At 44.4% G+C, this 23,736-nt stretch overlaps 1 protein-coding gene across 4 annotated transcripts in view; it reads left to right on the top strand.

Moving 5' to 3' along the window:
- Positions 1–23,736, top strand: part of LOC118362335 (myelin transcription factor 1-like protein) — a 180,362-nt gene that overhangs the window by 136,905 nt on the left and 19,721 nt on the right. For all 4 annotated transcript variants that reach the window (XM_052486106.1, XM_052486107.1, XM_052486108.1 and 1 more), the window contains exons 7-13: positions 908–2,053; positions 5,706–5,840; positions 11,300–11,390; positions 15,363–15,473; positions 16,288–16,514; positions 17,073–17,338; positions 23,277–23,477. In XM_052486106.1, the coding sequence (XP_052342066.1) occupies positions 908–2,053; positions 5,706–5,840; positions 11,300–11,390; positions 15,363–15,473; positions 16,288–16,514; positions 17,073–17,338; positions 23,277–23,477 (2,177 nt within the window). The remainder of the gene's footprint in view (positions 1–907; positions 2,054–5,705; positions 5,841–11,299; positions 11,391–15,362; positions 15,474–16,287; positions 16,515–17,072; positions 17,339–23,276; positions 23,478–23,736) is intronic.

Genomic DNA, 23,736 nt, shown 5'->3' with positions numbered 1-23,736 from the left:
TTCATGTTTCCCTCTATCTTATTGAAATGTTCCCGGTCACACACAAGTGTATTGGGGCAGCAGATGCATCTTTGAACCTGGTGATAATTAATACTTCACCATGGAAGATTACATCGCACTACTGTTTTGTCAGGTGATTTTCTCGCTCCCTCCAGAAATCAAAGTCACATGTATTACTTATTTGTTGGCCTCTTGGCTTTTTCTCCGCAGGAATGTAAGTGGCAAACGTGTGGCGGTGTGGGTGTGAGCGATGCAATGCGCTCTTGGCGGTTCAGGCCAGGAGGGAATGTGAGAAGTGGTCCAGAGAGTGGCTGCTTTACATTACTGACAGGAGAGGTTCACCTAGCATTAGCAGCCTGTCTTGCGTAATCAATTAGCCAATGGCCAGCATTCTAAAGATCCTGTTGATTGGACAATAATGTACATTCTGGAATGAGGAGAATGTAGGGATTTGTTTATTCTATTAAGGTCATAGGACATTACATGAGGCAATCAATGTATTAACATAAAGCATGATGATTACAGTTTGAATGTCCCAGTTTGCTCCCCTACAAAATGTTGTCAAATGAAAAGTGTGTTGCTATATACCAGTTACTTAGCCATCAACTGGCAGACAGAGTGTTCTTGTTGTTGTGACACGAAGGATCCAGATTACTAGGATGCAGTGTACTGAATGTACATTCAAAACATCTCTATGGAATTTTCCAGACCACTTTATCCCACTTCCTGTGCTGATTCACAATTCCTTTACAGGCCACTGTTAAGATCCTGAAAGTACATTATTGAGGAACGCAAAGAGTTCCTTATCGAATTCAAGTGGACCAAGCCCAGAAATCTGATTTACCCGTTAAATAGAATGAGTGAAATATGATTACAATCCATTTGTGCTTCTTTTTTCTGCGTACAGAGGATGATCAGTGTGTCGGCGGTGGCGGTCATCCCAGATCCGGTCCGACGGGGGAGAAGGACGACAACAACAACGATGAATATGAGAATTATGATGAGCTGGTGGCCAAGTCTCTGCTCAACCTAGGGAAGATAGCAGAGGATGCCGCCTACCGCGCCATGACCGAGTCTGAGATGAACAGCAACTCCTCCAACAGCGCTGAGGAAGAGGAGGAGGAAGAGGAAGAGGAGGAGGAAGAAGAAGAGGAGGATGAGGAAGAAGAGGAAGAAGAGGAGGAGGGTGGGGAGGGAAGTCAAAGGAAGGGTGAGTTGACTCTGGATGTGGACAGTGATGTAGTGAGGGAGACAGTGGACTCTCTGAAGCTGCTGGCCCAGGGTCATGGGGCTGTGCTCTCTGACAACCTGGATGGAGGAGACTATGAGGAAGGGACGGAGGAGAACGGGGAAGGGAGTCGTAATGGAGGAGGTGGAGGTGGTAACGGTCAGGGTAAACCCTCTAACAGACTGGAGGAGAGTGATGAGGAGGTGTGTCTAAGCAGCCTGGAGTGTCTGAGAAACCAGTGCTTCGACCTGGCCCGTAAACTGAGTGAGACGCAGCCGGCCGACCGCTTGGGCACAGGCCTCGCCCATCAGAGCTACCCTGGCGGTGGGGACACCCAGGGGCAGCACCCACATCTCAACCCCCACTCCCTCCCCCACCAGCCTTGGTACGGGGATCTCCAGCAGAGCCAGGAGGAGAGGCGCACCCTGGAGAGGAACTACTCTGACATGGTGAACCTGATGAAGCTGGAGGAGCAGCTGAGCCCACGCTCCAAGGCCTTCTCCAGCTGCTCTCAAGACGACCACTACCACAACCACATCCACGACCGGGACGAGGACACGCGGTCTGTGACGTCAGACCACTCGGAGGAGGTGTTCGACATGACCAAGGGGAACCTGTCTCTGCTGGAGAAGGCCATCGCGCTAGAGTCTGAGAGGGCCAAGGCCATGAGGGACAAGATGGCTGCCGAGGCAGCGCGGAGGGACAGGGTGAGGTATCATCATCACCATGGAGGCCATCATGGGGAGCACCAATCACGGCACGGCTACGGAGAGGAGCGCAAGGCCCGACTCCATGATGGGATGAAGAAGCCCTACTACCATAAAGGTAGGTAAACCTGGCTAGAATGAGTTTGACTTATAAAGAGGATGCAGTATGTTGTGTATGCTGTCACAACACCAGACAATCGCCTACCTCTTTCACCTTGCTGAGGTGAATGAACAGTTCATGTATGTTTGTCAGGTAAACCCCAGTCAGTCCCTGGCTCTGCCTCCCCATATCCCCTCTCTGTCTGTGAGACATTGTCACGTGTGCTCCCTCTCCGGCCTCTAGGTCAACAGGTTGATTGTTATGGCGCACACCTGTCACCATCGTTGCGTGCACCTGCGTATCATCAGACTCACCTGGACTCCATCACTTCCCTGACTTCCCTATATTTATGTCACTCCCTTCGGTTCCTTCGCCAAGGTGTCATTGTTTCTGTTTCAAGTTCCTGTCTGTGTGCTTTTAATGTTTCTTGTTTTGTGTTGTGTTTATTTTATTAAAACACTCACTTGCTGAACTTGTTTCCCAACTCTCAGCGCATATCGCTACAGACATAGGGATGGCAGGCTGACGTGATCACTGGGAAACCTCACTATGACCCCAGGACAAGCTTTTGCAGCCAATTTGGAGACTAGCATCTCTGCATCGTCCGCAGAAGCTTATGTTGTTAAAATAGGCCAGCATGGCAACATCAGAGGGTAGGCTTGTCAAGCATAAGTAATGGCAATCTGCACGGCCCGTTAGGACTGCAAATCACATCCCTCCCTGTCTGCCATGCAGCCCTGGCTAAAGCTGCCTATTTTTAAAACCAGAGAGGGACTCTGGAAGCTACTAAATAGAAGCCTACTAAAGCTGCCTCTGAAAGGAAACTCGGTACTGCATACAGTAGAATCTGTGAAAATTAGGTTTTCGGGTAAAGTTGTACTGTGTCCTGCGTCCCAGAGCCAAATAAATAAGAGAAGGTGGCTTTTTCACCCAGAATGGGTGACTCTTTGTGTTGTAGTTTGGTTTTTATTGGGTGTTTAGTGGTGCAGGTGCAATTCCATCCTGTTTATTCAGACATGCTCTTCTAGGGTGGCTTATCTGCCCAGACACATAAGTAGGTATATTATGCACACTTAGTTCTGACTTGAAGATTACAAAGTGACATTTACAATGGTTGCTTCTCCAAGATCATTTGAAGAGTGATTCTTATTACTGTATTCTGCCTCCCATCCTACAGAGATGGAACACTCATATCAAGGACCGTAACCTCACCCTCCAGTATGCTGTATCACATTAGTGGAAACCAAGACTGTTCTCAGGGCTGGTCTGTTAGTTTTGACTAGCAGAAGTTACTTTTCGTAGCAGGTTAGGAGAATTTATGCAGCAGGTTAGGAGAATTAACCTGGCAGGTTACGAGAATTAGGTTAAGGTTAGGAAAGGGATTAGGGTTGGCTAAAATGTTAAAATTGTCCCTGACAGGACTCGAACATATCTAGTTACAACCAGGCCTGCCCTGAGAACAGTCTTGGTTTCAGCTAATGCAATGCTGCCTCCAGGCTGAAATAACGAGGGAAGTTAGAGACAAACAATTGAGATCCTCCTTCACAGCAGGCTCAAATTAAAACACAAATGCCACACAAATGGTCATTTCACATGTACAATACAGCCTCTGTATCTGGCAAATATTGGAATAACAGGAGTATGTGAAGGCCGCTGCATCACGATAACATCTTCTCCCTAGAGAGATAGCGGCAGACACCTCATTGACCAGGGTAACTGTGATTTAAAAGTGAAGCGGAGGTGGTGTCTTTGAGGGGAGAGCCCGACTGGCCGACCAGGGAAAAACACCAGGCGGGAAAATGGAAATTGGACAGTATCCGAATGAATGATAACGAACAACAGGCCCACTGACTGCACATTCATTATCCAGAGATGGTATGGTAATTGGGGCCATTTTCTATGCAAAGCACGGCCTGTCTCCAGCCACAATCGATACCCTCTGCTTGCTAATATGCATTCCACTTGGCTGCCTCCCTCCCTCCCGTCCTCCATTCTCCACTGTCCACCATGAGGCAGACAGCCATAGCCCCGTGGTGTGTGTTTGTGTGCTCGAGAGAGAGTCTGTGTTCCTCTGGAAACTGTGTTCCTTTGGAAACTTTTTCAAGCAAGCATACATTTTAGTTTCAGAATCAGACTGCATCAGTGATACAGAGAAAAACATTTTCCATGCTATTATGTACTGTGATTTTACAGTTCTTTCTCTGAAACTCAGTAAGGTAAACATGGAGTCAGACACGACAGTGTACCAACCCCATGTGTCCTAATATGATACCGAGGGGTGTGTTCTGATCTATGGATTAACAGGGACTTGTTATGTATGAGTGGGTGAATATGTACTCTCTCTCTCTCTCTTTCCCTCTGTCTTTCTCCATCGGTGTCTCTCGTCCTCCTCTCCCCCCCTCTCTGTCTCTTTATCCCTCTCTTTCCCTCTCTCACTCTCTCTTTCTCTCTCTCTCTACCCAATGCTTTCTCTTTCACTACCTCTCTGTGTCTGGGTTTATTTTGGTTCTTCTGTAAGTGGTGGAGGTGAAGGTTCCAGGTTACAGCAGCCTATCAAACTTTAATTAGCAGACTCTCTCTGTGGTCCTGCCTTTTAAAAGCACCTCTCTCTATCTGTCTTCTCTCTCTCTCTGTCTCTCTCTCTCCCTGTCTCTCTCACTCGTTTACTACTACTATGTGGAACATGTTAAAGGAAATGCATCCCCTCTCTCTTTTGCTCCAATCCTTTTCTTTTACCCTCTCTCCCTCACCTCTTACCAAATGTTTGCTGCCACAAATGGGCTTAGAAGAATGCTCTTATTTGAGTGTTATCTGTGTCGCACAAGCAATATGTTAGCCAAAATGAACAAGACATCCTTAAATTCTGATAATAATTTAATGGAAAAGAAGCTGCAGATTATAGCTACTGAATATCCCAGCATCAAAGAACAATCTATGACCTTGTTCCCCTGTTGAAGACATTTGAACGGAGGCTGTTGCACCTGATGCCGGCTGGCATGGGCTTGTATCACTGCTTTTGGACGGTAAACACTATCTGATCGGGTTTGGAGAAATGGAGAGGGGCAAGGGAATGGGCAAGGGAAAGACAATCCCCACCGGTGTGTGTGTGTGTGTGTGTGTGTGTGTGTGTGTGTGTGTGTGTGTGTGTGTGTGTGTGTGTGTGTGTGTGTGTGCGTGCGTGCGTGCGTGCGTGCGTGCGTGCGTGTGTGTGTGTGTGTGTGTTCGTGTCTTATTATTGCCAATAATGACCAGTGCAAAATAATTGGTGAAAAAAGTCAGACTTACCTTGTCTGGAGAATGACACTACCTGCTCTTCTCTCCTCCAGCTGTGGCTTTATTTAACAAGACTTTAAAAATACCCTGGCAAATGTTGTGAAAAATGTTACGATGGCCATGATGTAGCGCACCTTATGTTATTTGTGTTCCTACAATGTCCCATGTGTCTCAGGTGTGTGATACCGCTTTAAGCGACAACAATTATTCAACTGACTTTGATTGCTGTGGCTACAAGCATTTTCACATTCACACACTGTTCACAATGACTTTCATCTTGTGAAAGTGTTCGTATGTGCTGCTTTCAATGAAGCAAGCTAATTTCTCTTTCTTCTTCTCTTTCTCTCCCACTCTCTCTCCCACTCTCTCTCCCTCTGCCCCGTGTTTCTGTGTTCAGATTTATCGCGCAGTGACAAGAAGGAGAGCCGGTGCCCGACGCCAGGCTGTGATGGCACGGGTCATGTGACGGGGTTGTACCCTCACCATCGGAGCCTGTCTGGCTGTCCGCACAAAGACAGGGTACCACCTGAAAGTAAGCACTGCACATACACAATTCACTGTACCACTCATCTCAGTAACCAGGGAATGGATCAATTCCACTTCAATTCAGTCTATTTAGATGACGAACCAAAAGTACAATTCAATCCCTTCATTTTGTGAGTTGAAATTGAATTTACCCCAAACCTACTGTTTGCAAAGCCTGTGGCTCTCAGTTTTCCGTCAGGTTTGTTTAATGTATTGTACTTAAGCAAGGTCTGCATGTTTCTTTGTTTTGTCTGAATGCTGTGTATTTGTTATGGCTGCTCTGTGTTTGCTAGTCAGGTTGGGAGTGCACTGGGGTCATGGAGTATAGGGTCATGTGTTTGCTCGCGTTAGTCTATTACCTGCCCCGTCTACTGTCTAATGATGGGGGGCAGCACTTGAAATTCCCACCCACTGCTGCAATCAGATTGTTATTTTTACTTAAGCTATTTTTCTTGCATTTTCTCCCTGAATTCATATCATGTTTACCTGCACAAAGTAAGATCCCACTGGACACATACGTCAATTCAACATCATTTCAATGAAATGATGTGGAAACAACGTTGATTCAACCAGTGTGTCTTGAGACTGAGAATGCATATCAATCTCAACCGCACAATAAGCCCCAATAATGTATTTGTATTCTTTGCTCAATTAAATTCAGGTGAATAAAATAGAATAATTACAGCTTTGTGAGGATGATGAACTGCAGCAGCGATAAACATTAGCCCTTCTCCGTCTGAAGTTTTCACCCTGGCTGTTTGGTCCCATTCACCAACCTTCTCAATAAAACCTCTTCAACGTGTCATTAACCCGGAGTCAGAAGGTAAAGTTATGATCTGCCATGACCCAGACTGCTAATAAAAATACAATTGTTTTTGTTAGAAATGAGTTAACATAAGACATGGCTTTATAGAGTACCCAGTCAACAGATGTGGCTTTTTGTTGCTTCGAGTACTACACTACCGTTCAAAAGTTTGGGTTCATTTAGAAATGTCCTTGTTTTTTAAAGAATAGCACATTTTTTTGTCCATTAAAATAACATCAAATTGATCATAAATACAGTGTAGACATTGTTAATGTTTTAAATGACTATTGTAGCTGGAAATGGCAGATTTTTAATGGAATATCTACATAGGCGTACAGCGGCCCATTATCAGCAACCATCACTCCTGTGTTCCAATGGCATGTTGTGTTCGCTAATCCAAGTTATCATTTTAAAGGGTTAATTGATCATTAAAAACCCTTCTGCAATTACGAAGCAAAAAAACTGGCCTTCTTTAAACTAGTTGAGTATCTGGAGTATCAGCATCTGTGGGTTCGATTACAGGCTCAAAATGGCCAGAAACAAATAACTTTCTTTTGATGCTCGTCAGTCTATTCTTGTTCGGAGAAATGAAGGCTATTCCATGCGAGAAATTGACAAGAAACTGAAGATCTTGTACAACGTTGTGTACTACTCCCTTCACAGAACAGCGCAAACGGGCTCTAACCAGAATAGAAAGAGAAGTGGGAGGCCCTGGTACACAACTGAGCAGCGAGAGGACAAGTACATTAGAGTGTCTAGTTTGAGAAACAGACGCCTCACAAGTCCACAACTGGCAGCTAATTGGAGTGCTGCAGAGATGGTTGTCCTTCTGGAAGGTTCTCGCATCTCCACAGAGGTACTCTAGAGCTCTGTCAGAGTGACCATCGGGTTCTTGGCCCACCTATCTGACCAAGGCCCTTCTCCATCGATTGCTCAGTTTGGCCGTGCCGCCAGCTCTAGAAAGTCTTGGTGGTTCCAAACTTCTTCCATTTAAGAATGATGGAGGCCACTGTGTTCTTGGGGACCTTCTATGCTGCAAAAAATGTTTTGGTACCCTTCGTCAGATCTGTGCCTCGACACAACACTGTCACTGAGCTCTACGGACAATTCCTTCGACCTCATGGTGTAACGGCCGTTGGTGGAAGGAGAAGAGGACCAAGGTGCAGCGTGGTAAGTATTCATAATGCGCTTCAGAAATACGAACACTCGAACAAAAACAACAAACGAACAGTTCTGCTAGGTGCAATACACAAAACAGAAAACAACTACCCACAAAACCCATGTGGGAAGAGCTACCTAAGTATGGTTCTCAATCAGAGACAACGACAGACAGCTGTCCCTGATTGAGAACCATACCCGGCCAAAAACAAAGAAATACAAAAACATAGAAAAGGGAACATAGAATGCCCACCCTAGTCACACCCTGGCCTAACCAAAATAGAGAATAAAAAGCCTCTATGACACATGGCTTGGTTTTTTCTCTGATGTGCACTGTCAACTGTGGGACCTTATATAAATAAGGCTATAACATAACAAAATGTGGAAAAAGTCAGGGGGTCTGAATAGTACGGCACTGTAAACGATTTATTCAACTGCACGACCAAGACATTATTCCACTGTATATTTGTAAATAAAATAAAATTGTACTCGTCACATGCTTCGTATACAGCAGGTGTGGACTAACATTGAAATGCTTACTTACTGTCATACCTGACATAGTACATTCCTAATCTATACTGTAATTGGGTACGTAAAGTATCGGTTTGTTAGTGTGCATACTATCCCCTTCAATGACTTGTTAATTGACTTTTGTTGTTATTGATATTGATTATTGTACTAAAATGTAGCTAGCATGCAGTAATTTCACTTCACCTTTTATATCCACTGTAAACTATGTATTTGACAAATACGATTTTATTGAGTTGAACATGTTGTTAAAAGGTGACCTGGTACAGGTTGTGTGAGGTATCGAAAGGACTCTTCTTTAAAAGCATGATCTGCCAGAGGGAGGGAGGGAGGCGTTTCTGTCACACAGTGCCTGCAGGGATGAGTCAGAGCCATTAACACATTTACTGTACTGAGTGGACAATACATTATTAATGCAATGCCTTCATTTCTTTCTTTTTTAGCATTCACACAGTGCACAAGACATTTCCCAGGGAAATCTAGGATATTAAAAGGAAGTGATGTTGCAAATGAATGATTCCTTTTCCGTGTTTTGCTCATTGAACCGTCTCTTTGTTGAATATCAAATATTTAATCCCTTCATTACAGCTCTTTTTTTTGTACCTGAAAATTGTGTACTGTACCTACGAAGTAGAGTGCAAAATGTAGCATACACTCAAGAATCACCGCTTTTCCCCTGACATTGTTCACATTCAAATCCAAAAGTTTCTGGTCATTATAACAGTCTCTTTGTCATGGTCAGGCAGAGTAGTGATATCATCGAATATAATGTGTTGGCACATGGTGTGTTGAGGTGGAGGGCATGTCCCAATTACTTCTTCTGTGCACTAATTAGTATGTCAGAGAGTGATGATGACGAGGGTCAGAGTGGAAGTGGTGATAATGATGAAGCTGACACAGATGAGGAAGCTGACACAAAGACCCATTTTAAAGGCTCAGTGCAGTCGAAAAGGTGATTTTCCTGTGTTGTGTATATATATATATATATATATATATATATATATATATATATATATATATATATATATATATTTCCACAGTATGAGGTTGGAATAATTTCTAATAGACCAATAAGATAGAGAGTTCCAAACCTCTCTGCCAGTAACAACTAGTTTTTAGTTTTCCCCTCCCCACTCTGACCACTCCCAGGTTGTCCTAGCAAAATTCTTGCTTGAGAAATTGCTCTTTGCTAAGAAGCCATTTTTGTTTATTTTTGACCATTTCATTTGAAAACAATCACAGTAAGATACTTAATTGTTACCCTGAAATGATTTGATGTTGAGATGAAAATGTCTGCATTGAACCTTCAAGAAAAAGGAGATGATGGTGGACTACAGGTAAAAGAGGAGCGAGCACGCCCCCATTCTCATCCACGGGGCTGCAGCAGGTTGAGAGCTTCAACTTCCTCGGTGTCCACATCACCAACAAACTAACATGGTCCAAGCACACCAAGGCAGTCATGAAGAGGGCACGACAAAACCTATTCCCCCTCAGGAGACTGAAAAATTTGGCATGGGTCCTCAGATCCTCAAAAGGTTCAACAGGTTCAAAAGGTTCAACAGCTGCACCATCGAGAGCTTCACTGCCTGGTATGACAACTGCTCAGCCTCCGACCGCAAGACACTTCAGAGGATAGTGCAAACGGCCCAGTATATCACTGGGGCCAAGCTTCCTGCCAAATTATCAAAGACTCCAGCCACCCTAGTCATAGACTGTTCTCTCTGCTACCGCATGGCAAGCGGTACCAGAGCGCCATGTCTAGGTCCAAAAGGCTTCTTAACAGCTTCTACCCCCAAGCCATAAGACTCCTGAACATCTAGTCAAATGGCTACACAGACTATTGTACCCCCCCCTCCCTCTTTCACACGGCTGCTACTCTCTGTTGTTATCATCTATGCAAAGTCACTTTAATAACTCTACCTACATGTACATATTACCTCAACTAACTGGTAACCACGCACATTGACTCTGTACCGGTACACCCCTGTATATAGTCTATTGTTATTTTACTGCTGCTCTTTAATTACTTGTTACTTGTATCTCTTATTCTTATCCATAGTTTTTTAAACTGGATTGTTGGTTAGGGGCTCACAAGTAAGCATTTCACTGTTGTATTCGGCGCATGTGACGAATGCAATTTGATTTGATTTGATTTCACCCATACTGCAGGGCGTCTGTTTGACCCCTCCCTCACCTCTCTCCCCTCTCGGGGTTCTCAACCGGGTCCTCTTCGAGACGTCCATAGATAGATCATTATTCTAATTGCCTGCCGTAGGGAACTGGAGACAGTTATGGACTGTTTTAATGGTCAATGCTATTGAAGGCAGGAATATGTAATAATGGGTGGAGGACATCAAAGAGCATAATCTATGTATAGAGAGAGAGAACCCTATACTGCATGTGTTTGGCACGATCTGTGGAATTCTGACATGTCTTCTGCATGGTCGTTATCCATTGGCTGTTGGCTACTCGCTCTGTTCTCTGCATGCCTTAAGCTTCCTCTGTCTTCTGTGTCTGGCTGTGTCCTAGGCTAGCACTCTTAGATTACTTCCTCTTCTCCACTGTACTCCCCTTCTTCATTCTTCATTCCACAGTGATCTGAAAATACTGGATGACTGAAAGCAGTATGGTGGAAATAAAGGCATGAATAAAGGCATGTATGCCTTTTCAGACTATAGTGCCCTATAGGGAGAAGGAAGGAGGTAACCTCAGATTGCTGGAACAGATCTTAATGATGATGATAATACCAAGATGCTGACACGCTCTTTCACACACTAATGGTACTGTCTGGTTGTGGGCCTTCTAACCTTCCCTATCTGTCTTTATCACTCTCCTGTCTGTCTGTCTGTCTGTCTGTCTGTCTGTCTGTCTGTCTGTCTGTCTGTCTGTCTGTCTGTCTGTCTGTCTGTCTGTCTGTCTGTCTGTCTGTCTGTCTGTCTGTCTGTCTGTCTGTCTGTCTGTCTGTCTGTGTGAAGTCCTTGCTATGTATGAGAATGTTCTTAAGTGTCCTACACTGGGCTGCACGGGACGCGGCCATGTCAATAGCAACAGGAACTCCCACAGAAGGTGAGTCGGCCTACCATATTGGAAAATGGCAGGATCATCTGTGTTACATCCTCCTTTTGTTCAGTTTCACATCCAATGACAGGTGGTTACTTTATCCTGGTTTCTTGCCTCTTTATTTATATATTGTCTTTCGTTTGTGTTTTACTGGATATTACTGATTATTTTGTATTTATTTTCTCATTTGTTTATATATTCATTTATTTATGTTCCAATTGTATCATCAATTTGCCAATTATTTATGTCTGTATATTGTTGCACATATGTCACTTTTTATTGACTGCGATGGAAAAGGAGTTTACAAAAGTTGTTGGAAACTCATTTTTTGAAGCTAGGAGAGCTGGAGAGAAGAAGGGAGTCACCCATAGCAGATATTAGGGTGTCGAAGCAGCCATTAGCACCTCTCTACCACCTTTGGCAGGAGGGAAGGAAGGCTACCGACCTGGGTAGACTGGAGCTCTCTCCTGCTGAGCACAGTGTCAATAAGACAGGCCTACACACAAATAGACACACAGTACATACACTCAGACACACACACACAGTCATACGCATACTGACTTTCTGAGGATGTGCGTAGCCATTCACACTATCACACACACACACTTACAAAATACACACTCACTCACCTACAGTATATGGACTCCTGCTATCCTATAATCACAACTCAAGAATGCAACTCTCACTCCACATGCACTGGCTGAGGGCTGTGATCTAAATAACTTATTTTTTGGTTTTTATTTTTTTAAATAGACAAGTCATTTAAGAACAATTAAGAATTCTTATTTACAATAACGGCCTCCCCCGGTCAAACCTACCCCGGTCAAGACTTCAACCCTCTTCACACTTGACAACATTTATAACTAAGAACTTATAAATAACAACAAAGGTCCTTTTTAACCTTTGGATGTTAGTGTGTGTGTGGGTGTATTGGGAGGCTGATTAGTGTGTGTGTGTGTGTGTGTGTGTGTGTGTGTGTGTGTGTGTGTGTGTGTGTGTGTGTGTGTGTGTGTGTGTGTGTGTGTGTGTGTGTGTGTGTGTGTGTGTGTGTGTGTGTGTGTGTGTGTGTGTGTGTGTGTGTGTGTGTATACATTAAATGGGGAGTTGCAGGGAGGGGATTGTGTGTGTCTGCAGGTAGTTTAATCTCAGAATTCCCTGAAGCCACTCAACCAGAAATAAGCAAGCTGTTATAATAACCAACTGTGTTGTTATTTAAAGTGCTTAATGAAAATGAATGATATTGGAAATTAACCAAAGACTTATTGAAAGGCAGGCAGGCAGGCAGGCAGGCAGGCAGGCAGGCAGGCAGGCAGGCAGGCAGGCAGGCAGCCAGGCAGGCAGGCAGATAGACAACCTGAGTGACAGACAGGTAGCCAGGGATGCATTGAATCAATCAATCACATTTATTTATAAAGCCCTTCTTACATCAGCTGATGTCACAAAGTGCTGTACAGAAACCCAGCCTAAAACCCCAAACAGCAAGCAATGTAGGTGTAGAAGAGAGGAACCAGGCTATGATGGGTGGCAAATCCTCTTTTGGCTGTACCGGGTGGAGATTATAACATAACATGGCCAAGATGTTCAAATGTTTATAGATGACCAGCAGAGTCAAATAATAATAATCACAGTGGTTGTCGAGGGTGCAACAGGTCAGCACCTCAGGAGTAAATGTCAGTTAGCTTTTCATAGTAAATCATTCAGATTATCTCTACCGCTCCTGCTGTCTCTAGAGAGTTGAAAACAGCAGGTCTGGGACAAGGTAGCACGTCCAGTGAACAGGTCAGGGTTCCATAGCCACAGGCAGAACAGTTGAAACTGGAGCAGCAGCACGACCAGGTGGACTGGGGACAGCAAGGAGTCATCAGGCCAGGTAGTCCTGAGGCATGGTCCTAGGGCTCGGGAGAGAAAAAAAAAAGAGAAAGAAAAAAGAGAGAATTAGAGAGAGCATACTTAAATTCACACAGGACACCGGATAAGACAGGAGAAATACTCCAGATATAACAGACTGACCCTAGCCCCCCGACACAAACTATTGCAGCATAAATACTGGAGGCTGAGACAGGAGGGGTCGGGAGACACTGTTGCCCCGTCTGAGGTTAACCGCGGATAAGGCCAAACAGGAAGGACATAACCCCACCCACAAAGCACAGCCCCCACACCACTAGAGGGATATCTTCAACCACCAACTTACTATCCTGAGACAAGGCCGAGCATAGCCCACGAAGATCTCACCCACGCCACGAACTCAAGGGGAGGCGTCAAACCGGACAGGAAGATCACGTCAGTGACTCAGCCACTCAATTGGCGCACCCCTCCTAGGGACGGCATGGAAGAGCACCAGTAAGCCAGTGACTCAGCCCCTGTAATAGGGTTTGAGGCAGAGAATCCTAGTGGAGAGAGGGGAATTGGCCAGGCAGAGACAGCAAGGGTGGTTCGTTGCTCCAGTACCTTTCCGTTCACCTTCACACTCCTGGGCCAGACTACACTCAATCATAGGAGCTACTGAAGAGATGAGACTTCAATAAAGACTTAAAGGTCGAGACCGAGTCTGCGTCTCTCATATGGAGAGGCAAACCATTCCATAAAAATTGAGCTTTATAGGAGATAGCTCTGCCTCCAGCTGTTCGCTCAGAAATTCTAGGCACAGTAAGGAGGCCTGTGTCTTGTGACAGTAGCATACGTGTAGGTATGTATGGCAGGACCAAAGTGGAAAGATAGTTAGGAGCAAGCTCTTGTAATGCTTTGTAGGTTGAAATCATCCCTAACCTTAACAGGAAGCCAGTGAAGAAAGGCTAGCACTGGAGTAATATGATCACATTTCTTGGGGGTTCTAGTCAAGATTCTAGCAGCCGTGTTTAGCACTAACTGAAGTTTATTTAGTGCTTTATCCGGATAGCCGGAAAGTAGAGCATTGCAGTAGTCTAACCTAGAAGTGACAAAAGCATAGTTGAATTTTTCGGAATAATTTTTGGTCAGAAAGTTTCTGATTTTTGCAATGTTCTGTAGATGGAAAAAAGCTGTCCTTGCAACAGTCTTGATATGTTCGTCAGAAGAGAGATCAGGGTCCAGAGTAGTGCCGAGGTCTTCACAGTTTAATTTGAGACGACTGTACAACCATCAAGATTAATTGTCAGATTCAACAGAAGATCTCTTTGTTTCTTGGGACCTAGAACTAGCATCTCTGTTTTGTCCGAGTTTAAAAGTAGAACATTTGCCGCCATCCACTTCCTTGTGTCTGAAACATAGGTTCCATGGGGGCCGTACATGTACAGATGTGTGTCGTCCGCATAGCAATGAATGTTAACATTATGTTTCCGAATAACATCACCAAGAGGTAAAATAAATAATGCAAACAATAGTGGTCCTAAAATGGAGCCTTGAGGAACACCAACATTTACAGTTGATTTGTCAGAGGACAAACCATCTACAGAGACAAACTGATATCTTTCTGATAGATAAGATCTAAACCAGGCTAGAATTTGTCTGTGCAGACCAATTTGAGTTTCCAATCTCTCCAAAAGAATGTGGTGATCGATGGTATCAAAAGCAGCACTAAGGTCTAGGAGCACGAGGACAGATGCAGAGCCTCCATCTGACGCCATTAAAAGTTCATTTACCACCTTGAATGGGACCATTATATGCAAAAGAGACTCTAGCCCCGTTCATACCTGCCGCTAACATGCGTCCTTCGTCCTGACCTTTCCTGATCTTATCCTGATCTTGCCCATTTACATTTATAAGATCTGATCTAGATCAGTTCACAAAGAGTCTTTGAGTCATTGGGTAAAATCAGATTGTGGACAAGATCAGGAAAGTGACACATGGTAGAACCAGGTATAAGCAGGGCTTCTGTGTCTCAATGGGCTTTTCCTGGTTACATTTTTTTTAATAAGATATGACCAGTCTCCCTTCCATTCCTGGTTGTCTTATTCACCCCCGTCCCCCCGTCCCCTCCCGTCCCTGTCCCCGTCCCTCCAGTTTGTCAGGGTGTCCCATCGCTGCAGCAGAGAAGCTGCAGAAAGCCCAGGACAAGAGCATCTGTTGTGACGGCTCCTCCAAGTCTAACCAGGGTTCTGACCGCGTGCTCAGGTACTGGTCTGACTGATCACCACACTACACTCAGCATCTATGGGGAACACCTCACTGAGAGAGACAGTGTAGGCACAGTCGAAAGACCTAAACATATTAATTGGACTTCAAATGCTGAACCAGGGTTCAGTTCAATTCCATTTCAAATGATTGTACTCTTCCTGAACTGGCTGAATTGAATTGACCCCATTGTAGAGTTATTCTACCTTACACCCTTACCTACCTTAGTTAGTGTTGGAAGGTTTTCTTAATTAATGTATTATAGATTTAAAAGGTTCTCTATGTCTGTTTGATTTCTATATCTTTTGATCTCTCAGACAGTTATAGTTTGGAGAAGCTCTACATTAATGTTCTTGTTTATGGAGTGAAAGCCTTTATTGGGTTTTAGAGATCAGAATCATTTCAGCAAAAGTTTATTTGATATGCATGATAAGATAATGATTAAAAAGGTATTATTAAACGGGTGGTTCGAGCACTGAATGCTGATTGGTTGACAGCCATGGTATGTCAGACCGTATACCACGGGTATGACAAAACATTTATAATATCAGAGAAAATGCATGACTTTAATTGTGAGTTCTGTTTGGGTACGATCATTTATGGAGACATTGTAGTGTTGCAATGACAGACAGTATAGACATGTAGCTTAGATAAACTCAAAGCTCAATGCAAGGATCACCTGAGGTTAGTTGACTGTTGCCTTTTCCCTTTGCTACCTTTCCCTCCCCCCTCTCCTCCCCTTCCCACCTCCCCTGCGTGATGTTTGGTGCCTCTGCTCTGTCCAACCTACGCCCCCTCGTGGTTTATTTTCCAGGCCTATGTGCTTTGTGAAACAGCTGGAGATCCCTCAGTACGGCTACAAGAACAACGTGTCCACCAGCACGCCGCGCTCCAACCTGGCCAAGGAACTGGAGAAGTACTCTAAGACCAGCTTTGACTACAGCAGCTTCACTGACAGCAGCCACAGCAACAATGTCTACGGCAAACGGGTCATCGCACCCAAACTCCAAGGCAGGGACACTTCCCCTAAAGGATATGATGGTACAGACTGATGTGTTGTCTCTTCCCTTTACTCTGTTATTCTGCTTTATTGTTGTTTCAGGTTTTCAATCTGATACATTTTGTTGGTAGAAGGTTGAAAAAATGGTTCCAAATGTATTTGGCTGTCCCCAAAGGGGAATACTTTTTGGATTCAGTTAGAATCCTTTTGTGTTCCATTTTGAACCCTCTGTGGAAAAGTTTATACATGGAACCCAAAAGGGTTCTACCTGGAACCAAAATGGTTCTACCTGGAACCAAAAAGGGTTCTTCAAATGGTTCTCCTATGGGGACAGCCGAAGAACCCTTTTAGGTTCTAGATAGCACCTTTTTTGGTGTATGTATGGTATATGAATTTTCTTTATTTCAAAGGTCTTTTCTCCACAGATTCATTGTAGTTTTGTCCCTTGTTTCCAAACTCAGCAATATTTAATCTTCTCAAATTCTATATTGTTGAAATGAATGCATCTCCCTTAGCCAAGTTACGATAAGAGCATTTCTATGCAGTGGATGTGTTTATACTTGTGGATAACTATCCCTACCCCTGTGTATGTCCTTCAGCCAAGCGCTACTGTAAGAACTCCAGCTCGGCAAGTAGCACGACCAGCACCTACGCCCCCAGCAGCAGCAGTAGCAGCCTGAGCTGTGGAGGAGGGGGCGGAGGGGGAGGCAGTAGTGCCAGCTCCACCTGTAGTAAGAGCAGCTTCGACTACACCCACGACATGGAGGCTGCTCACATGGCCGCCACGGCCATCCTCAACCTGTCCACGCGCTGCAGAGAGATGCCCCACGGCCTGGGAGGAAAACCCCAGGATCTGTGTACTCGGGTAGGTTGATAATTAACTACTTATACATATGTTAGCCTTTATAAACCCTTTACAGCTGATATCTTCATGTAAGGTGGAACACAAGTAAATAGGGTTGTCCATCATGCACCAATTCAGAGAAAGTGAGAGGATGACAGGTTTATTTCTTGACATAGAGGTTGACTTTCAGCCAACTGGAAATATCCAAATCCTACTTGGCATCATGTGGTTTACCATAGTCTATTATAGTATGGGTTAAACCTTTGAACTATATCCTACAACCACAGTCCCATCCCACTGCTAGAGGCTTTTCCCTCCAAGCTTGTCCTGTCCTGCCAGGTAACGTGAGCAGTGATGAGTGAGGATGATATGGTCTCTTTAGCCATGAACGCTTGTGATCTGTTAAAGATATATCCACGGCTGTGTCTCTGACATGGAGCTCAGCGAGACAGTTTTTTATTTCCCTTCCGGGATCAGACAGGGTAGATAGGAAGCGTGGTGGGATGGGATGGATCGGCGTTGACGTGCGCTGTGAGCCCAATATGTCATCAGGAGGCGATAAGGCGTCGGTAGTCCTGCATTATCAGCACGGAGACGCTGAGCCGGCAAATAGGAGAGAGAGGAAGCACAGCAGAGTACTAACGCTAGCCTGGCGCTAATGTTGGCAGCATGGTCTGTCTGGGGCTGGAGAGCCGAGAATAGAGGAGGGGAAAAGAGTTGAGAGGAATGCATAGGGGAGAGGTGATGAAAGGATGGGAAAACAGAAGAGAAAGTAAGGGAGTAGAGGGGCATCTTCAGTGTGAAGTAGAGAGGAGTGGTAGAAGAGCCTTAGGCAATTAGGACTTTATCTCTTTCTCCCTTCCTCTCTGCCCGTCTCTGATCCATAGGTGAGGCAGACAGGGAGGAGCTTCCTAGGCAGAGATGGACACAGGAAACGTCAGGGAGACTCTCAACCTTCTTTCATCTGAACACTTCCAGTCATGTCATTGCTTTTCTCACATTGTCTGTCTTTCCGCTATCTATATCCTCTCCTATCTCTCTGAGTGAAAGTGAGGGAGACTGAGGAATACTCATGAATACTGAGGGAGAATACCTGGTTTTGTTTTAGGATCAGGAGGGGGCAGGTGAAAGTAATGTGGGGAAGCAGCTACTGAGCCCTCCAACTCTCTCTCGCCCACCTTCACCCAGCACAGCCCTGGAAACAGGGGTCCAGGGCTACCTAGGGGTCAGATGATGATGCTGTGGTCCTTGAGGAAACGGGGGAAGATCTTTAAAGGGGCTTCCTCATGTCCCAATCTACTACTAATTAGACATCATGGGTCAATCACATTAGTACTGTCATACACACCCGACAGGTCCTTTATACGTAGACACAGATGCACACAGACAGCCAGAGCCCCATCCCTTTGGCTCCACGGCTATGACAGCTGAGCTGGTAACATATCACTGAGCCGGTTACATATCACTGAGCCGGCTACATATCACTGAGCCGGTAACATATCACTGAGCCGGTTACATATCACTGAGCCGGTTACATATCACTGAGCCGGTAACATATCACTGAGCCGGTAACATATCACTGAGCCGGTTACATATCACTGAGCCGGCTACATATCACTGAGCCGGTAACATATCACTGAGCCGGTTACATATCACTGAGCCGGTTACATATCACTGAGCCGGTAACATATCACTGAGCCGGTAACATATCACTGAGCCGGTTACATATCACTGAGCCGGTTACATATCACTGAGCCGGTAACATATCACTGAGCCGGTAACATATCACTGAGCCGGTAACATATCACTGAGCCGGTTACATATCACTGAGCCAGTTACATATCACTGAGCCAGTAACATATCACTGAGCCAGTAACATATCACTGAGCCGGTTACATATCACTGAGCCGGTTACATATCACTGAGCCGGTAACATATCACTGAGCCAGTTACATATCACTGAGTGACCGCCAGTGTGGGGACACACTGGGACAAGGACAGGGACATGGAGAGAGCTGGCTTGATATCCCTCACGTATGAGAATTAGCTCTCACATTTATTACATACCAGTGGTTGTTTATTATACATCTCAGTAGCTATATATCAGTGTATTATATATCTTAGTAGCTAAATATTGTTTATTATATATCTCAGTAGCTATATATCAGTGTATTATATATCTCAGTAGCTAAATATAACTTATTATACGTCTTGGTAGCTAAATATCAGTTTATTACATATTTCAGTAGCTATATATAATTTATTATAAATCTCAGGAGCTATATGTCAGTTTATTATATATCTCAGTAGCTAAATATCTGTTTATTATATATTTCAGTAGCTAAATATAATTTATTATAAATCTCAGTACCTATATATCAGTTTATTATATATTTCAGTAGCTATATATCAGCTTATGATATATCTTTGTAGCTATATATCATTTTATTATATATCTCAGTAGCTATATATCAGTTTATTATATATCTCAGTAGCTATATATCAGTTTATTATATATCTCAGTAGCTATATATCAGTTTATTATACATCTCAGTAGCTATATATCAGTTTATGATATATCTTGGTAGCTATATATCATTTTATTATATATCTCAGTAGCTATATATCATTTTATTATATATCTCAGTAGCTATATATCAGTTTATTATATATCTCAGTAGCTATATATCAGTTTATTATACATCTCAGTAGCTATATATCAGTTTATGATATATCTTGGTAGTTATATATCATTTTATTATATATCTCAGTAGCTATATATCAGTTTATTATATATCTCTGTAGCTAAATATTGTTTATTTTATTTCTCAGTAGCAACACTCCCGATTGCTCAGTTTGGCCGGGCCGCCAACTCTAGGAAGAGTCTTGGTGGTTCCAAACTTCTTCCACTTAAGAATGGTGGAGGCCATTGTGTTCTTGGGGAATTCGAATGCTGCAGACATTTTTTGGTACCCTTCCCCAGATCTGTGGCTCGACACAATCCTGTCTCGGAGCTCTATGGACAATTCCTTCAACCTCATGGCTTGTTTTTTGCTCTGACATGCAGTGTCAACTGTGGGATCTTATATAGACAGGTGTGTGCCTTTCCAAATCATGTCCAATCAATTGTATTTACCACAGGTGGACTCCAGTCAAGTTGTAGAAACATCTCAAAGATGATCAATGGAAACAGGATGCACCTGAGCTCAATTTCGAGTCTCATAGCTAATGGTCTGAATACTTGTGTAAATAAGATGTATGTTTTTTATTTGCAAACATTTCTAACAATCTGTTTTCGCTTTGTCATTATGGGTTGACGAGGAAAATGTTTTAGAGGTGGTAAGGTTGTAACATAACCAAATGTGGAAAAAGTCAAGGGGTCTGAATACTTTCCGAATGCATTGTATATCTCAGTAGCCATTTATCAGTTTAATATACATCTTAGTAGCTATATATCAGTTTCTCAGATGATCTTATATGTGTCTATCATTTGTCTACAGAGGCTGATTCTGTATTGTTGCCATATTGGCCGGAGAGTGATAAAAGTGTAGCTGTGGTCCTTCTGTAGCTCAGTTGGTAGAGCATGGCGCTTGTAACGCCAGGGTAGTGGGTTCGATTCCCGGGACCACCCATACGTAGAATGTATGCACACATGACTGTAAGTCGCTTTGGATAAAAGCGTCTGCTAAATGGCATATATAGTGCTATGTGCGTTATACTCATTTTAAAGCTATGGTCCTTCCAAAGATGGCTCTGGAAGCACAGCGCAGTACCCCAGCCTCTGAGCCTGGAACCCTAAATAAGTTTATGTGCGTCACAGATAAGAGGGTCAGGGTTTTTCTCCACTGAAACACAGGGAGAATCCAGCCTAGGGGGAGTGTCGTATGGAATCACTGTTAAAACGCGAGGAGAGGAGGAGAGGAGAGGAGGGGAGGGGGTCGGAGTAAAGGATATTAATGAGGGCAAGGGAAAGGTGACAAATAGACATTACCCCTCCCCTCCTAACCCCTCTAAAAACACTACCCTCAAGGGAAGGATTCAACTGGCCACATTTGCAGCAGATACAGTACATGGACATTCAGTTGGGTAGAAAAGGAAGGATTAGAGGGAGAGAGAGTGTTTTGAGTGATTATTCAAGCCTGCCTGTGTCCCTGTTTGTTCTGGTATATTTCTTGTGTTTTTGGTTGACTAGCAGCAGTCCCCCTGCAGCCGCCCAGGATTGCCCTCCCACAAACCTCTCACCCCACTCTCTGTCCCTGTCCACTCACATCACATTCAAACCAGCCAGGCCCCAATCTGCTCCCTCTGGCTGTGGAGGTTATAGTCCCTCCGAGGGAGGGAGAGATGGAGAGAGCTGGAGAGAGATGGAGAGACAGAGACAGAGAGAGAGGGTATATAGATTAGTGTAGGATCACTACATTTGCTCAGTGTGCACTTGCCCTTTACCACTGATGACCATGTCTCTCCCACCAGTCACTATGCATTTACCACTGATGACCATGTCTCTCCCACCAGTCACCATGCATTTACTACTGATGACCATGTCTCTCCCACCAGTCACCATGCATTTACTACTGATGACCATGTCTCTCCCACCAGTCACTATGCATTTACTACTGATGACCATGTCTCTCCCACCAGTCACTATGCATTTACTACTGATGACCATGTCTCTCCCACCAGTCCCCATGCATTTACTACTGATGACCATGTCTCTCCCACCAGTCACCATGCATTTACTACTGATGACCATGTCTCTCCCACCAGTCACCATGCATTTACTACTGATGACCATGTCTCTCCCACCAGTCACTATGCATTTACCACTGATGACCATGTCTCTCCCACCAGTCACCATGCATTTACCACTGCTGACCATGTCTCTCCCACCAGACACTATGCATTTACCACTGATGACCATGTCTCTCCCACCAGTCACTATGCATTTACTACTGATGACCATGTCTCTCCCACCAGTCACCATGCATGTACCACTGATGACCATGTCTCTCCCACCAGTCACTATGCATTTACTACTAATGACCATGTCTCTCCCACCAGTCACCATGCATTTACTACTGATGACCATGTCTCTCCCACCAGACACTATGCATTTACCACTGATGACCATGTCTCTCCCACCAGTCACCATGCATTTACTACTGATGACCATGTCTCTCCCACCAGTCACCATGCATGTACCACTGATGACCATGTCTCTCCCACCAGTCACTATGCATTTACTACTAATGACCATGTCTCTCCCACCAGTCACCATGCATTTACTACTGATGACCATGTCTCTCCCACCAGTCACCATGCATTTACTACTGATGACCATGTCTCTCCCACCAGTCACCATGCATTTACTACTGATGACCATGTCTCTCCCACCAGTCACTATGCATTTACCACTGATGACCATGTCTCTCCCACCAGTCACTATGCATTTACTACTGATGACCATGTCTCTCCCACCAGTCACCATGCATTTACCACTGATGACCATGTCTCTCCCACCAGTCACTATGCATTTACTACTGATGACCATGTCTCTCCCACCAGTCACCATGCATTTACTACTGATGACCATGTCTCTCCCACCAGTCACCATGCATTTACTACTGATGACCATGTCTCTCCCACCAGTCACCATGCATTTACTACTGATGACCATGTCTCTCCCACCAGTCACTATGCATTTACTACTGATGACCATGTCTCTCCCACCAGTCACTATGCATTTACCACTGATGACCATGTCTCTCCCACTAGTCACCATGCCTTTTTCCTCCCAGTGGGAAATATTAGGAGAGTTATGTAATCACATCTATATAATAGGTTTTTGAGCCCAGTGTTGTTTTGCCTTCCTTCTCCCCTCTCTTTCCTTTGTTCTGTCAATCATTACTACTTTCCCTCCCACCCTCTTTCCCTGTCTATCTTCTATCTCTTCCTCCAGAACCCAGACCTAGAGGTAGATGAGAACGGGACATTAGACCTTAGCATTAAGCAGCGTTTGGGGGATGGAGTGGGTGCAGTGCTTACCCCCCTGGAGCCCATGTCGCCCCAGCGCCTGATGCGCTACGGCATGGGGGATGACTGCTGGGACCTGCCAGTTGATTACACCAAGATCAAACGCATCGACGAGGACAGCAAAGAGGTACTTGAATGAGGAGCATGATGATGATGATCACTACTCTAAACTGTAACTCCTACTGTCGGATGAGCTTATCCTACCTTTAATGATAATGACTTTCCATAACATTAGCTTCACAGTACCTCAATATTCAAAGAACATTTAGACTTCAGCATTCAAATTTCCTCCATGCAAACAAACTGCATACCTGCAAACATTTTACATTTCACATAGGAATTCATACAGAAGTCAAACTCCCCATACTCTGCATTTCAGTAACACC

Source organism: Oncorhynchus keta, chromosome 29 (genome assembly GCF_023373465.1).
Source record: "Oncorhynchus keta strain PuntledgeMale-10-30-2019 chromosome 29, Oket_V2, whole genome shotgun sequence".
Taxonomy (NCBI): Eukaryota; Metazoa; Chordata; class Actinopteri; order Salmoniformes; family Salmonidae; genus Oncorhynchus; species Oncorhynchus keta.
Note: the sequence above shows the minus strand (reverse complement) of the source record. Positions and strands in the feature narration are given on the sequence as shown.